The 14,636-nt window shown below is 36.6% G+C and overlaps 1 protein-coding gene across 1 annotated transcript; it reads left to right on the forward strand.

The window, feature by feature from the left end:
* Positions 1-6,875: 6,875 nt before the first annotated feature.
* On the forward strand, positions 6,876-10,150 carry LOC121369763 (transient receptor potential cation channel subfamily V member 5-like). The gene has a single exon (XM_041494821.1). It carries the CDS (start codon positions 6,876-6,878, stop codon positions 9,180-9,182), a length of 2,307 nt encoding a protein of 768 aa, XP_041350755.1. The 3' UTR covers positions 9,183-10,150.
* Positions 10,151-14,636: the final 4,486 nt, after the last annotated feature.

Genomic DNA, 14,636 nt, shown 5'->3' on the forward strand with positions numbered 1-14,636 from the left:
AACATGTTGTTGTCATTCTTTTTTGGAAGCCCATCATCGGAACGAGAAACGCCCCAGTAATAAGCGCCATTCGTATGAGTATCACTTAATGACTGCTAGTAAGTGTGCCTGGTTTTGTAGAACTGACCAGCATGATGACAAATTTGACAGGAACAATATGGTAAACATTAAATCAAATTCAACTAGAAGACAAAAATGGAATCTATAAGCTAAGTGACAGGATTTAGTTCAGTCAGTTGAGTGCTCGACTCATGTGCTTACATCGCAGGATCGAATTACCTCGGTGCATCCATTCAGCTGATTTGGGAGTTTTCTCATTCCAACCAATGCACCACAATTTGTCAAAAGCCACGGTATGTGCTTTCCTTTTTGTGGGAAAGTGCATATCAGGGCTAAAACTTTGCGCGAATCTCCAATGCTGATTCGTGCCAGGATAAGACATCCGAATCTATTTGGATTCGCGTGAAATATTTCCAAAAATTTATAAAATTGAATAATCAGTGAGTAAAACATTACCGAATTAACAAAATAAAATAAAATAAAAAAATAGTCTAGTTATGAAGCTTCAGTTTAAACTGGCTCCAAAAGCATAGCATACATTCGAATCTGTGCATGTTCGAAACATAGTGGTTTATTGAGACTAGTCTGGCCTGGAGCCAAGCGGTGGTTAATTGACCCATTTCTATGAACCAAATTGCCAACGAAGAGAACAATAATAGGTTGGACTATACCAATTAAAATCCCATAGGCGACCATGTTAACGTTTGTGTTTAAAAACACTATATGCAACATATATCAACCAAACTATGACCCATAAACCCCTAGTTTCGCACAAAACATCAGTACTTCCAAGCACAAGGCTACTTGACACAGTGGTACTAGATGAATTAAAATTGTATACATTTTTAGCCCAGATGAAACTAATTTGTTTTACAACCAACACACTCTCATTTATAACCAATCACAGGACTTGTGGGGTTAACTTCTCTATAAAAAAATTCAGTGCACCTCGAACTTTGACCGAACCGGAAATTAATTGGTTTAGTGCTACCTATACTGATAACATACATTTTTCAAAAGGTGTCAAATCATGTGTTTTTATGACAACCAGGATCTGGTGTCTTCTAACATAAACTGAGAACCTCACTGAACTTGTTGTTTCTACAGTGCAACCTAATATAATGTACACCTCACAAGGCACATGTATTTTGTACAGTTTTGCACATATTTTTTAAAAATAATACTCCTGGAGATATTTACTGTCAGATGTGTGTGTGTGTGTGTGTGTGTGTGTGTGTGTGCTCATCTATATATGTAGAGACAACATGGATGTTCAGATAACCTCAACTCCTTAAACTTATTCCATTGAAACACATGTACTTGACTGACCCCTAGATTATGAAGACCTTAATAGGCACATCAAAGAAATATCAGTATTAAAAAAATACAATGTCTGAGGAAGGAAAAATCAACATGACTGCACTTGTATGAAGTAATGACTTAATATCCTGCACATCACTGTTGGAGGGAAATTCTGTATGCTGAGTGTGGCTGTCTTCAAGTTACCATGTGTGGGAATTTCAAATCCATCAGCTATGCAGATTTTCAAAATGGACCATCAAAACCATTGGCAGCCACCAATATTCCTGACTATATTTTATGTATACCCTACTGTAATTGGAGGTTTTAAATATTTGTGATATCTGGAATTATCATGCAGCTTTCATATATTTATTTTTGATTCATTACTAAAAAAAACCTGTTTTTAAATGACATAATTACCAGAACATCTATTTTATTGCATTATTTTCTAATCCAGATCAATACAATAAGTATATTGGATGTATTCCTACAATCTGTAATCCAGCATATTATTTAGCTATTAACATTGGATAATACAGCTTTAACAATAAAATAAATTATCAACTTACACCAAGGTAGATAGTCAAATCTGGAAAAATTGGTTCTAAATCTAGTATACACTTAAAATGCACTTCATGAGAGCAAACTAGTTGATTATTTTTTAAAAAGATTTGATCTCGAGACCTAAAGATAAGTTTAACAAGCTTATTGTTATGTATAAATGAGAACAGAAGGCACAATAGTGACCAAAAATGTAATTATGGCTTTGGTAATGTTTTTTTTCAAATTAAATGTTTGATTTGCATAAAACTACAAATTTGTCTAAAAAATGACTTAGCCCCCTATAAGTATGTCAAAAAGATAATAAAAATCAAGGTCTTTAAAAAGTTAAGCTTTCAGAAGTACATACATGAAACATTAACTACATGTATGTTTATGGAAATTAACCCAATAGTAATTGGCACGTTATTTTTAATATAAAAATAAATTCCTATTACAATCTAAGTTCAGATTGCCTAGAGATATTACCATATTTAAGAGCAGTTGTATATAGCAAGTCAAACACCATGTAAATAAAAATATTCAAATCTTTATAGTATGAATTATAGGCCCAAACAACTTTTCCTCAGTGCTAATTTTTATTCAAACTCCATTAACCATGTACAGTAATTATTGTCACGGTCAAGGTCATTGTGAACTTACATGGCCGAGTGACGGCTAATTAACAAAATAGTATAGTTTAATTTAATTAAATGACAAAAATCATAATCTTATTTATTATGCACTGAATATGTGCTATAGGTTGGACTATACCAATTAAAATCCCACAGGCGACCATGTTAACGTTTGTGTTTAAAAACACTACAATGTATATGCAACATATCAACCAAACTATGCCCATAAATATCAGTACTACAACCCCTACCTCAAAGTATTAACTGCAGAAAATGGTACCTTTCATGGCTCATTTTCGGTATAACCAAATGTTTTTACAACACCCCTAGTTTCGCATAAAATTTCAGTACTTTTTTTTACATGTACCCCATACATGTTCCAAGCACAAGGCTACTTGACACAGTGGTACTAGATGAATTAAAATTATATACTTTTTTAGCCCAGATGAAACTAATTTTTTTTACAACCAACACACTTGCATTTATAACCAATCACAGGACTTGTGGTGTTAACTTCTCTATCAAAAGTCTGGTGCACATCAAACTTGATTCCCAGTCTGGAGCTCCACGCGGTAAGACGTGTTTGTTTCGCTTGTCCACACTGCACGTGCTTTCGTGTGTTCGACTTGGGGGTCCTTCATTTCGTTGTTTTTGTCAGCGAAATGAAGTTTTCTACTGGGATGTATGCGGCCATTGGAACTGATTGAACGCTGGAACGCTTCTCGTTTCGACAGCCTGCACCACCAGGTTGGATTCTTTTTTAGCGAGATTCCTTGCCTCCACGTCATTTCTCCGTCTGACTGTCGACTTGGTTTTTTTCGTGACTCGTATGACGGCCATTCTGCAGAACGCCACGGTTGTTCGCGTTTAGTCTCTACATGTCCGAGCCTGTCCTAGCACCGCTGGAAGATTGACCGCCCCACTCTAAGAAGAAATAGGAAGCGGGGTCGGCCCCTACTACTCTTTTTCTAGACTTTACTCTGTTTTATTGTGATACCATCTCGTATCCTCCGGAGTCGGGCCCGTCCGCACCACTATACCAACTCATGACGACTGGACTATACCCTAGTCTGATACTCTCTCTCGTTCAGACGGATCTGGCTTCTCAAGATCTGTATTTCAGCACAGCACTACACCTTCAACGTCTATCGACTGTCAATCTAGGGGTTTTCTTGACGGGATGCAACCCATCTCGTCCCTTTAAGCTGTGCACCCAAACGGCCTTAACGAGGCCACTCGCGTGGACATATCGATCGGACTTTAAACTTTTAGATCTGCGTTCAAAATTTTATGTCGAAATTACTCTTCTTTTTTTTTTAATATTATTAAAAAGTCCGATCCTCTCTTCTTTCTCTTATTTTATTTTGGACTGTCCTTCTAAAATGCTCCAAATCATATAAATATTCGGCCGAGCAGTCAATTCTTTTTAATTTTTGGCTTGTAACCTTTTTTTATTTTTATTATTTAATCTATTAACTTCTTTACTAATTGCTATTTTCAAAATTCTGCCCATTTTCACCCCCCCCCCCCCCCCCCCCCCCCCATCCCGAGTCAGGCCTCCGATCTTATCGGAGGTCGGACTCGGGATGGGCGTGTTCGAAACCCTAGTGGTATATGGGCACGTTAAACTAGTTATCATCAACATCAAACTTTGACCGAGCAGGAAATTAATTGGTTTAGTGCTACCAATAACAATACAATAATTAAATGTTCCCAAATTTAGTAATACATCAAACATTTTTATGTTAGTTCGCTGATATTATGTCAGCTGCGTTCAGCCAGACCGAGCAGAAAAACATCCGCTAGAATGGTTTGTGTGATTCACAGTAAACCAAATGGCCACATTTCAAACCAATCAAATAGTTTGTGAACGTTAGTGAAACGTTTGCTGGCTGAACTTGGGGCTTGTAAGACACCTAAAAAGAACCACTGATTGTAAAGAAAAAATGGAACCAACAACTAAAAAAAACCTGTTAACTTTTTTCTTTTTTCTTTAAAATTGGATAACTGTTACTGACAAATTGGTTATTCTTTCCAGTAAATAGTAAGGTTTTTTATTTTATTTTCAATCCATATAGTCAGTAGCATATGACACAGAATTCTATATATACTAACACTGTCGATAAAGTTCTGTGAATATGTTTAGAATTGGAGGATTCCCGTAGACTGCTTCCGAATTTTTAGCCCTGCATATAAAAGATCCCTTGCTTCATTAGGAAAAATGTAGCATGTTTCCTCTGATGACTATGAGTCATAATTACCAAATGTTTGACATCCAATAGCCGATGATTAATTAAACAATGTACTCTAGTGGTGTTGTTAAACAAAACAAACTTTAACTGTAAGATAACTGCAAATGACATAATAAATAAAAACTTGCATACAAAACAAGGAGATAAACGTTTTGCCCACTCTAACTCCCCGGAAACAAAAGTTTTAAAAAGGAGAAATAACTTTTGTTGAGGACTATACCCGATTCAAATTACTAATATACTATTGATTTGTTTGTTATTTCAAAGAAAAACTCTACTATCTGACTGTGCCTTCTGTTACATAAAGTGGAATTTTCCACTGCACGAGTGACCAGACGTGCTGCACTACATGGACAAGGTGTATAAAAGGGCCCGCGTCCTTGGCAACCGGTCCCCCGCCTGTCACCAACATTGGACTGCTGGTGCTCCCTTGCACTTGCCAGTGCAGGCGTTCCCTCTCTACAACCCTCCCCCAACCCTTTCCTGTCCTGGACAGAGGGAACCGGCCAAGGCCGGTCCCTGTGGCCAGGATAGGCGTGTGCTACAACAGCTTGCTCTAAATGTGCACGTAAATCTCTTTGTCTTGTCTTGTCTTGTCTTGGCAACCGGTCATTCCCATGAACGAAGTTAAGCTGATAGAAGTAGAAATTTTTACCAAATTGCCATATATATATACCCAGGTCTACACAAGGTTCCTTTCTCTTTATTATTTCTCTTTCTTTCTTTACTTTTTTTATGCTAGTTCTTTTGGTATCCTCCCATTTGTTACACACCTTATAACAACATAGGTCATGGTTGAGTGAACTGCTAACCCTATACCTTCTACCTAGTATGCAATAATGGACCCGCCTTCTATTAACAAGTAAGACAATAACACTGCCTTCTGTTACATAAAGTGGAATTTTCCACTGCACAAGTGACGAGATGTGCTACACTACAAAGATATGTATAAAATGGCCCACGTTCTTGGCGCCCGGTCATTTATGTGATCGAGGCTAAGCTGACAGAACTAGAAATCTTTATCAAATTACCATACCCAGGTCTACGCAAGGTTCGTTTCTCTTTATTATTGGTCTTTATTTATTTACTTTTTTCATGCTAGTTTTTTTTATATTGAGGTTTATTAATTATTTTCTTTAGTTTTTATCAATGTGTTTTTGGTTGGGTTTTTTTTTTTTTTGGGGGGGGGGGGGGATATAAATGTTGTCATAATATATTGTGTGATTAAAAAAAGTCTAACTAATTTAAATTGCATGGCAGAAAAAGTATGAAATGCAAAACTGTCAAAGTTTGTACAAAACCAGTATATTATGTTATATGTCGATGAGAAAACTGTCTCTTGAAAGGGTTAGAATTTTTAAAAATTTAATAATAACTAATTTATTATTATCACTGCTAAATCCACCAAAACAAATGATGCAAACTCTTTTAAAAATGGAGTTTTAATAATAAAAAAAGAAATTATTTCTGTTAACGACTTGATTGATAAATGAGAAAACCTTTTTTAATTTGAAACTTTCACCATAAATATAACACAAATATATATATATATATATTTTTTTATTATTCATCGTTTCTGAGATAACGGGTAGTGTCTATGACTACCCTAGTTCTGCACAAAGTTCGAGTACTTTTTTTTACAGATACCCCATACATGTTTCAAGCACAAGGCTACTTGACACAGTGGTACTAGATGTGCTGAATTAAAATTCATAACTTTTATTCCTTTTTTATATTATTTATTCTATTATGTAAAATATATACAATTTGTGGGGGTTTTCACTGATTATCGTTTCGCGTTCATGATTCAAGATAAAACTACAAATATCACTGATTAAAAAAAAAACTATTTGGCAAATATCGTTTTTTTTTTTAAATTTTATTTTTTTTATTCCTTTCTTCTCCCCCCCCCCCCCCCCCCCCCGGTAGTGACCCCACCCCTGTTCTGTACGTATCTGAAAACTTGATGCTTCCAGGAATCAAAACTAAGTTAGCTACATCCAATGAAATATGATTTGGAACTTTTAACATACATATATATACATATATACATTTTTGTGATTCCGAAATAATTCTTCCTAGGAAGATGACAACCAAGATGGCCAATGAGCAAGACGGATATCTTGATAAAGAAAGAAAAAAGTTGAAGGAACTTGTAAATAGCATCATCCTTGGCAGTGATGACACAGAAAAGCTACTCAAATGGTTTAAGAATCAGCGTAAAGGTAAGGAAATGTTGAAGAACTACCGTGTCGATGATGAAACCTTGCTCCATCTGGCCACCAAGTTCTACAAAGATGCCGATGTGGTGAAAAGCCTCATCTCCCTTTGTCCCACACTGCTAACAGTGACAAAAGGCGGAAAATACGAAGGCCAAACGGCACTGCACATAGCGATCAGCAAAGAAAACTGCAAGGCAGTTGAGGCGATGGTCACACACACAGAGAAGCGCCACCTTCTCACCATCCCAGCAACAGGAAGTCGGTTTCGAAACACAGTGATGATGGGCGAACTTCCACTGTCAGTAGCAGCGGCTACATGTAACAACAACATTGTGTTACAACTGATTAACGCGGGTGCCAAGATGAATGCTCGGAACAGCTACGGTGACACAGTTTTCCACACTCTCGTGAAATTCTCATGCCTGCATCCTGATAAACTGGAAAATTTTATTAGCATTATGAAGACACTTAACGGCAAACTAGCAAAACGATCGTGCGAGAAGATTGAAGAGATTAAAGACTTTTACTTTAAAGAAACTGACCCAGTGGCCATCTGGTTTCTTCCAAACTACGAACACCTCACTCCACTGCAGCTGGCTAGCAAACTCGGACAGATGGAAATATTCAACTTCATCCTCAACCTAGAGGATGTTTACTGCAGGCTCCAGGATGATGGCCTGTTCGATATCAAAAAGTATGATATAACTGAGATTGACCCTGTGGCTATGCGGAAATGCATTTCAAGCAACAGAGAAACGAAAAGGTCAAAAATAGTTCCACAGAACACAAACACAGATCTAGTTCTTGAAGATGTTAATACAAATCAAACCAGATTTAACCGGTTGCCTGATCCAAGAGATTACCAATCAGTCCTGGACAGGATCAGTAAGACAGAGGTCGAAAAAGCATTTCAATTTCTTCTTCTACCAGTGATCAGATGCATCATTAAAGACAAGTGGTCGCTATACCGGTGGTACTATTACGCATGGGCCATCTTCCACCTGGTCCACATGAGCACAATGGCGTGGTATGCCATAGAACGAACCAGGCTCCTCAATATTAAATCATCACAAAACTCAACAAGTGCCATGAATTTCGAAACATTAGTTAACTTATTTACCTTCTTCAATATTATGATGCCCATTCTGTATGTCCTCTTTGAATGTCGCCGCCGTCTGCTACAAAAACAATTCTTTCATCTGACCAACGTCCACCACAATGGAACATACCGTGTGCTGCTCATTCTATTTTCTTTGACTGCGTTCATTGATGCCATCTGGTACAAGATCCAGCCTGGTTCCAACTATTTCCTCATATTCTCTGTTCTCACTGGATGCTGGTTTCTCACGTTCTTTCTGCGAGCATTCAAGACGTTCAGTTTCTTCACGGTCATGATTCACAAGATCATCTTCAGTGATCTGATCCGCTTCTCGGTCATCATCGGCCTGGAGCTGGTGTCGTTCACGGCCATGATCTACTTACTGTTTGTGAACTCGCAGCCGCCGGTCGACGAGTTCGGGTCGTACCAAAAGTCCCTGCTGACCCTCTTCAACCTGCTGCTGGGTCTATCGGACATCAAGGTCTTCAACCAGGCAGACGACCCCTGGCTGGCGGTCATTTTGTTCACAATTTTCGCACTGCTCACCTACGTGCTAATGATCAACGCTCTCATTGCCATGATGTCACAAACATGCGCACTAGTTTCGTCCAACAAACGCATGCAGTGGCAGCTGCAACGACTGTCCATCATTCTGTTCATTGAGAACACCGTTTTCCCATTCATGAGGAAGTGCAGTGGCCAGAAAAAATATGTGAGGCATTTTGACATGGATCACAAGACAATGATAAATGAGAAGAGATATTTTCTCGAGCTCGATTATCTTCAGACAAGCTACTCCAAGGCCGAGGCGATATTAGGAAGACGTGATCAGACAAAATCTAAATACTTGAAAGATACACTGCTGTCAGTCACTAGTACAGTACAAAGCACTGGACCACTAGAAGAGGTGAAATTCGCGATGACCAAAGTGACACAATCAGCTGACCCAGTGATAGGTGCAAACAGATGGGAAAAAACTCCAACAGAGTTTTCTACAGACCTGCAGGAAAGAGACGAAAGAGGAGAAACTCCTGAGATACCACAAGTAGATATATCAAAAGTTTACATATGATGAATTTATCAACATCATAATTTACATCCTGCAAATGCCAGATTATTTTTATTTTAATTCCATGAATGAAAAAGGAATGGTTACGACGACAACTAGGCACATTTTAAACCATGGCTATGGCATATGGTCTAAACTATGAGCTGAAACCTGCTGCCACCACATAGGCTACTCCTACTGAATAGCAGCAAGGAATCTATTATAAGCATATTCCCATAGACCGGACAACACGTACCATACAGCAGGGAACATTTTGTTCAGTATCACCATGTGATTCACTACGCAAGTCTCAGAGATAGCCAGCCAATTTTAAAACATTAAACAGTAGTTTCTAATCAATTTGTAATTGACTAGAAATATTGCTAATGAAAATGTTCCTTGTACAGCCTGTTATAGGAATCATGAGGCCCTGGAAGGGATGGGAAAACTTCCTTGTATCCAGCAAGGGGTATCGATACTACATATAACCCATTACACTTCAAGCAAGCATTCTGCTACCATTTAGCTACACCCCACCTCCAGAGGGTCATAATTCATATCAAGTTATCATTCCTAAACGGTCATAATTCATATCACAACTATGAAATCTCCAATGTAACTATACTGATGTCCAAAAGAAATTATACCAAGAAAAAATTATTTAATTTCCTTTATAATTACTATTTACAAAGTTTTAAATATTTCTCTCTTTTTTTCTTTTTTCTTTTACTTTTTATGTTTTTCTTGTATTTACTTTTCACTTCATGTATATGAGACACATACAACTTCAAGTCTGCCGAGCATAATACATTGTTTATTCCTAATCTATATATACTGACGATACCAAAACACACGAGGGTAATTAATCTCTTCATCAAGCATTCTACTACCATTTAGCTACACCCTAGCCCGAGTACTTGACTGTAAGAGAGCTAAACGGACATTTGGACATAAATACGCTCTCATTACAGTCAGAGACCAAGCTATGTATTTTTTTGGCAATTCCTGACAACCAAAAAGTTGGCAAAGATTCCCGCTCTAATACCACAACAATCCTATGTTTGACGTCAAATACCGTTACATCGATCATTTTCGAGTTAACTGATTAACAAAAAAATCCACATATTATTCACTAATACACATAGTACAGAAAGAAATCCGACAGCACCCACATTCAGCTACGCTTCGTGACACTCCGTTGCAAGAATTACAAAGCTCGGTGACCTATTTCGTGACGTAGATCACGTGATCGCTCACTGGGCGATTCCACCCAGTAGACGGAATGGCTGAGTGGGCGATTATGTGACGCAATGTCACGATATAGGTCGGCGAACTTAGAATTCTGCTGTCCGGAGTTTGCCGAAGCTTGCTGAATGTGGGTGCTGTCGGGTTTCTTTCTGTAGTGTGTGTATTAGTCATTAATATGTGGATTTTTTTTCTGGAGTGTCACCGTAGTACGTTTGCTTAAATGGCAATAAACGTAGCACCGATACCTTGATTAATTTACAGTTATCAAATTCTGAAAGTATGTGATCTGAAAGATATTTATTTATTTATTTTATTGGCCTAACTCTTCTTTTTCTTTCACCATTTTATTATTTCAGTTTAAATTCAGGCTTGTCCGTCGTCCGAGGCATTATACTTCATATGTTTGCTTCTAACATTAAAAAAAAGTACCTTTTGACTGTGCTTAATAAACCCTCTTGAGTTTATAATAAAGGAACCATCCTGAGTTTGTAGCTATATTATCAAGTTGTCGGCTAGTTTAATCTCTTATAAATAAACCTTACATATTCTTGCTTCAAATATAAATATCTGTATTCTCGGAACCGAACATACGGGTACTTCGACCCCTGGCCGCCATTGTTTATCACGTGACGCGGTGAAGCTTCTCCTTAGTTACGTATGGTTTGATAGTGAAATGAGGCAACTTTGGCCGATCATTTACAACAGTTAACGGTCACGATGCCTAACACATGTTGTGCAGTTGGCTGCATAAACCATAACATGATGTTAAAAAAAATATCGTTTTACAAATTTCCGAAAGAAGAGACTAGGCGCCGCTTGTGGGTAGGGTCATTAAAACGACAAACCTGATGGAATTCCATGGCTTCCCTCACAGAATGTGACTACGTTGACTTTAATGTTGTTGCTTGTTGACACCAACGGAGATTAATTTAGCAAACAAAATGGTTAAAGCATGTGCAGTGATAAAAATCCCACATTATACTGTAAATAAGATACACAATTCCATCGTCTTCCATGAAAAAACCACCAACAAAACGATGCATCCAGTTCTTGAATAAAGAGTATATTCCTTCATCATTAAATTTGTGTGGTCTTTATTTTTCATTTAATCTTAGTTGCTTGGATATTATCTATACTTGTATTTATTTTGCCATACCACAGCTACTACATCTTATTTATTTATTTTTTAATTTTAAAATAAAAGTTTATACTGCTAAATTACACACATAATAATTATAATATAGGCCTAAATTCTTGTTTAAATTTTAATTTTTTTTTTTTTTTTTTTGCAAATGTGTCTGTAGCAGGCCTGCAGTAAGAAAATATAGGTCGTTCCCCCACCCCCTCTCTCCGTGTGTTTAGTATTTACTTTGGTGCAGAGGGTAAATAATGTGTGTGCCTTTGTTTCAGTATACATATATATATATATATATATATATATATATATATATATATATATATATATGCCAAATTTCTAGGGAAATCACTAATGTGTGTGTGTATATATATATATATATATATGTATGTATATGTGTGTGTATATATATATCTATATGTGTATATGTATACATATACATACATATATATATATATATATATATATATATATATATATATATATATATATATATATATATATATATATATATATATATATATATATATATATACAGTCAAACCCGCTTATTTGCATACCCTCGGTGCTGCTCGATTTTGTGCAATTAACCGGGTTAGTCGATTAACCGATAGAGTACCGACTTTCACTTTGTAACAGCCATCCAACTACAAAGTGGCATGGGAGACAGTCTAGCATAATGCGGTACTTCATACCGGAACTATTACAGTTAACACATGTCACATGCAGTTGGATATATATAAATGTAAAAAAAATATATCTATCGATATATATAATTAGCATGGCGTTTTTGTTTTAATCTGCCAGACCAGAAATCATTTTCTAAAAAACCAACAACGTCCGTCACTGGGCGTCGTTTTCTAAAAACACAAACTGGCGTCGTTTTCTAAAAACACAAACTTTGTGCATTAAAAAAAACCCCACTGACCATCCACTAGTGTAAACAAAGTGTATTAGCCATGTAGTTAATGAGATAAACTTGAAACAACAGAACCATCAAAAAGTTCACGTTTCATCGGTGCACGTGTTTACAAAATGACGTCAGTTTCCGGAATTACCGGGCTGTTGATTGACCGAATAGAATTACGTGAACTTGTATGCATTTGCTGGTATGGTGTTCTTTCCATCCCAAAAGATAAGGCAAGCTTTGGTATTATTTGTGATCCCCAAATAATGACTTTGCTATTGTTAAGCAATTAAAGTTAAGCTCGGCTAGTGAGTCGTTATCAGTTCCAGCAGTCTGCATTGCATGCATGACCGGTCTAACACAATTGACTGACCTTCATGGTGAGGTCCGACTGATTGGTGTCTAACAATATAGCAGAAACTTAGGGACGATCCATAAATAACGGTTTTTGTTATGTTTGTTTTTTTGACGACCTCCCCCACCAGTCTTTTTTTTTCCGCTACATTTTCCGGGAAGCAAGTGATAAATCGTTTCTTTTGCGTTTAACAGATATAGCGTACACTGCATCTAATGAATAAGTGAACAACAACCCTTTCTCGGTCACATTTATTAAAAACATAACCGCCTAGGACGATTGATCTGTAATCTTTTAATTATTAACAAGGCTTCTCAACATAACGTAATAATTGATACAGAACAATGATTGCCCTGAACACGTCAATCGAATAGGGCCTCAATAGTTGAGTGCGCATGCGTACAAGCGCACAGGCGGTACTTCTAAAAATAATAGTCGGAGAGTTACTTGTTATTGAGATGGCCTCTGATTAACAGCAATATATTGCAAACAAAACATTAGGTCTTAGGTTTATTCAACTTAATTATGTCATTCTTAAATCTTGTAGTCGGGTATTGTGATTCACCAGTAGTAACGTGCACACCATCTCATTTGCATGTCACACGTCGACTCTGTAAACAGCGATTACACTTGCAGTCGGCTTACCACACAGTGAGCTCAAACAAAACAGATTAATCGGTGATTTATTTGAGTTTTTTTGCCAAAGTTTGATAGACATTCTCAGTCATTTGTGACATTAATTTAGCACCAAAAAAAAAAAAATCGTTATTTATATGTGCGAATAACCGATATATAGCCTGTAGTCTGTGCAATTAACCGGATGTTTTGTAGTGTTATAAGGGCAAATGGTTCCGTGTTGGGTGAAAATAGTCGATTAACCGAATTATGCTATAAACCGATGTGCAAATAAGTGGAGTTGACTGTATATATATATATATATATATATATATATATATATATACACACATACATACACGTATATATATACATATATATATATATATATATACACACATATATACACATATATATATATACACACACACACACACACACACACACATTAGTGATTTCACTTGAAATTTGTCAAGGCATGGTAGACCAAACACTTTTGGGGCATTTTCACCATTTTCGGGGCACTTTTTTCATTAAAAATACACAAAAATTAATTGAAATAAACATTAATGTAATTTATGTGCTCGCTTTAATAAATGAATGGCAAAAGATGTAAAAGGCATATTTTATTAATTAATAATACCTTTTTGGGTGTTTTATAAAGGCAATTTTAGAATTAATTAGTGAAAAAGGCTTATTTAATCTCAGGGCAGCATGGTGCTGATTAAGGCAAGATGGTGCTAGACTATTGAGGCATGGTGCTGCACCGTGCTAAAACAAGCTAGGAAAAACACTACACTTACATATACATAAATTGTGGATCAATGTAATTTGGTGGTTGTGGTACATTTGTAAATTTTACTTGTTCAAGTTAGAGGACTTACCTTTTTACATATATATGTAGTTTCATGGTATTCTACAGTTCAGTGTGTGTGTGTGTGTGTTTGTGTGTGTAATCTGCTTTAGAAATTACCTGCAATAAAATGAATGGTCAACTGCCATATCTAATATTTGTTTTCCATTTTGAAAACACAGTTTGACATGGAGAATATAGCATTTAACTATCTCATTCATATATTTTCCTTGAATATGCTACACAAGTGCATCTACATGAGGTAATTTAACCCGGGTTAAAAGCAACTTAGGTTAAATATGTGTAGTCTAGTAGAAGGCATACCGATATAGATCAGTTTATTAACAACCATATTTGCCTCCTTT

The sequence above is a fragment of the Gigantopelta aegis genome, chromosome 4 (genome assembly GCF_016097555.1).
Source record: "Gigantopelta aegis isolate Gae_Host chromosome 4, Gae_host_genome, whole genome shotgun sequence".
NCBI lineage: Eukaryota > Metazoa > Mollusca > Gastropoda > Neomphalida > Peltospiridae > Gigantopelta > Gigantopelta aegis.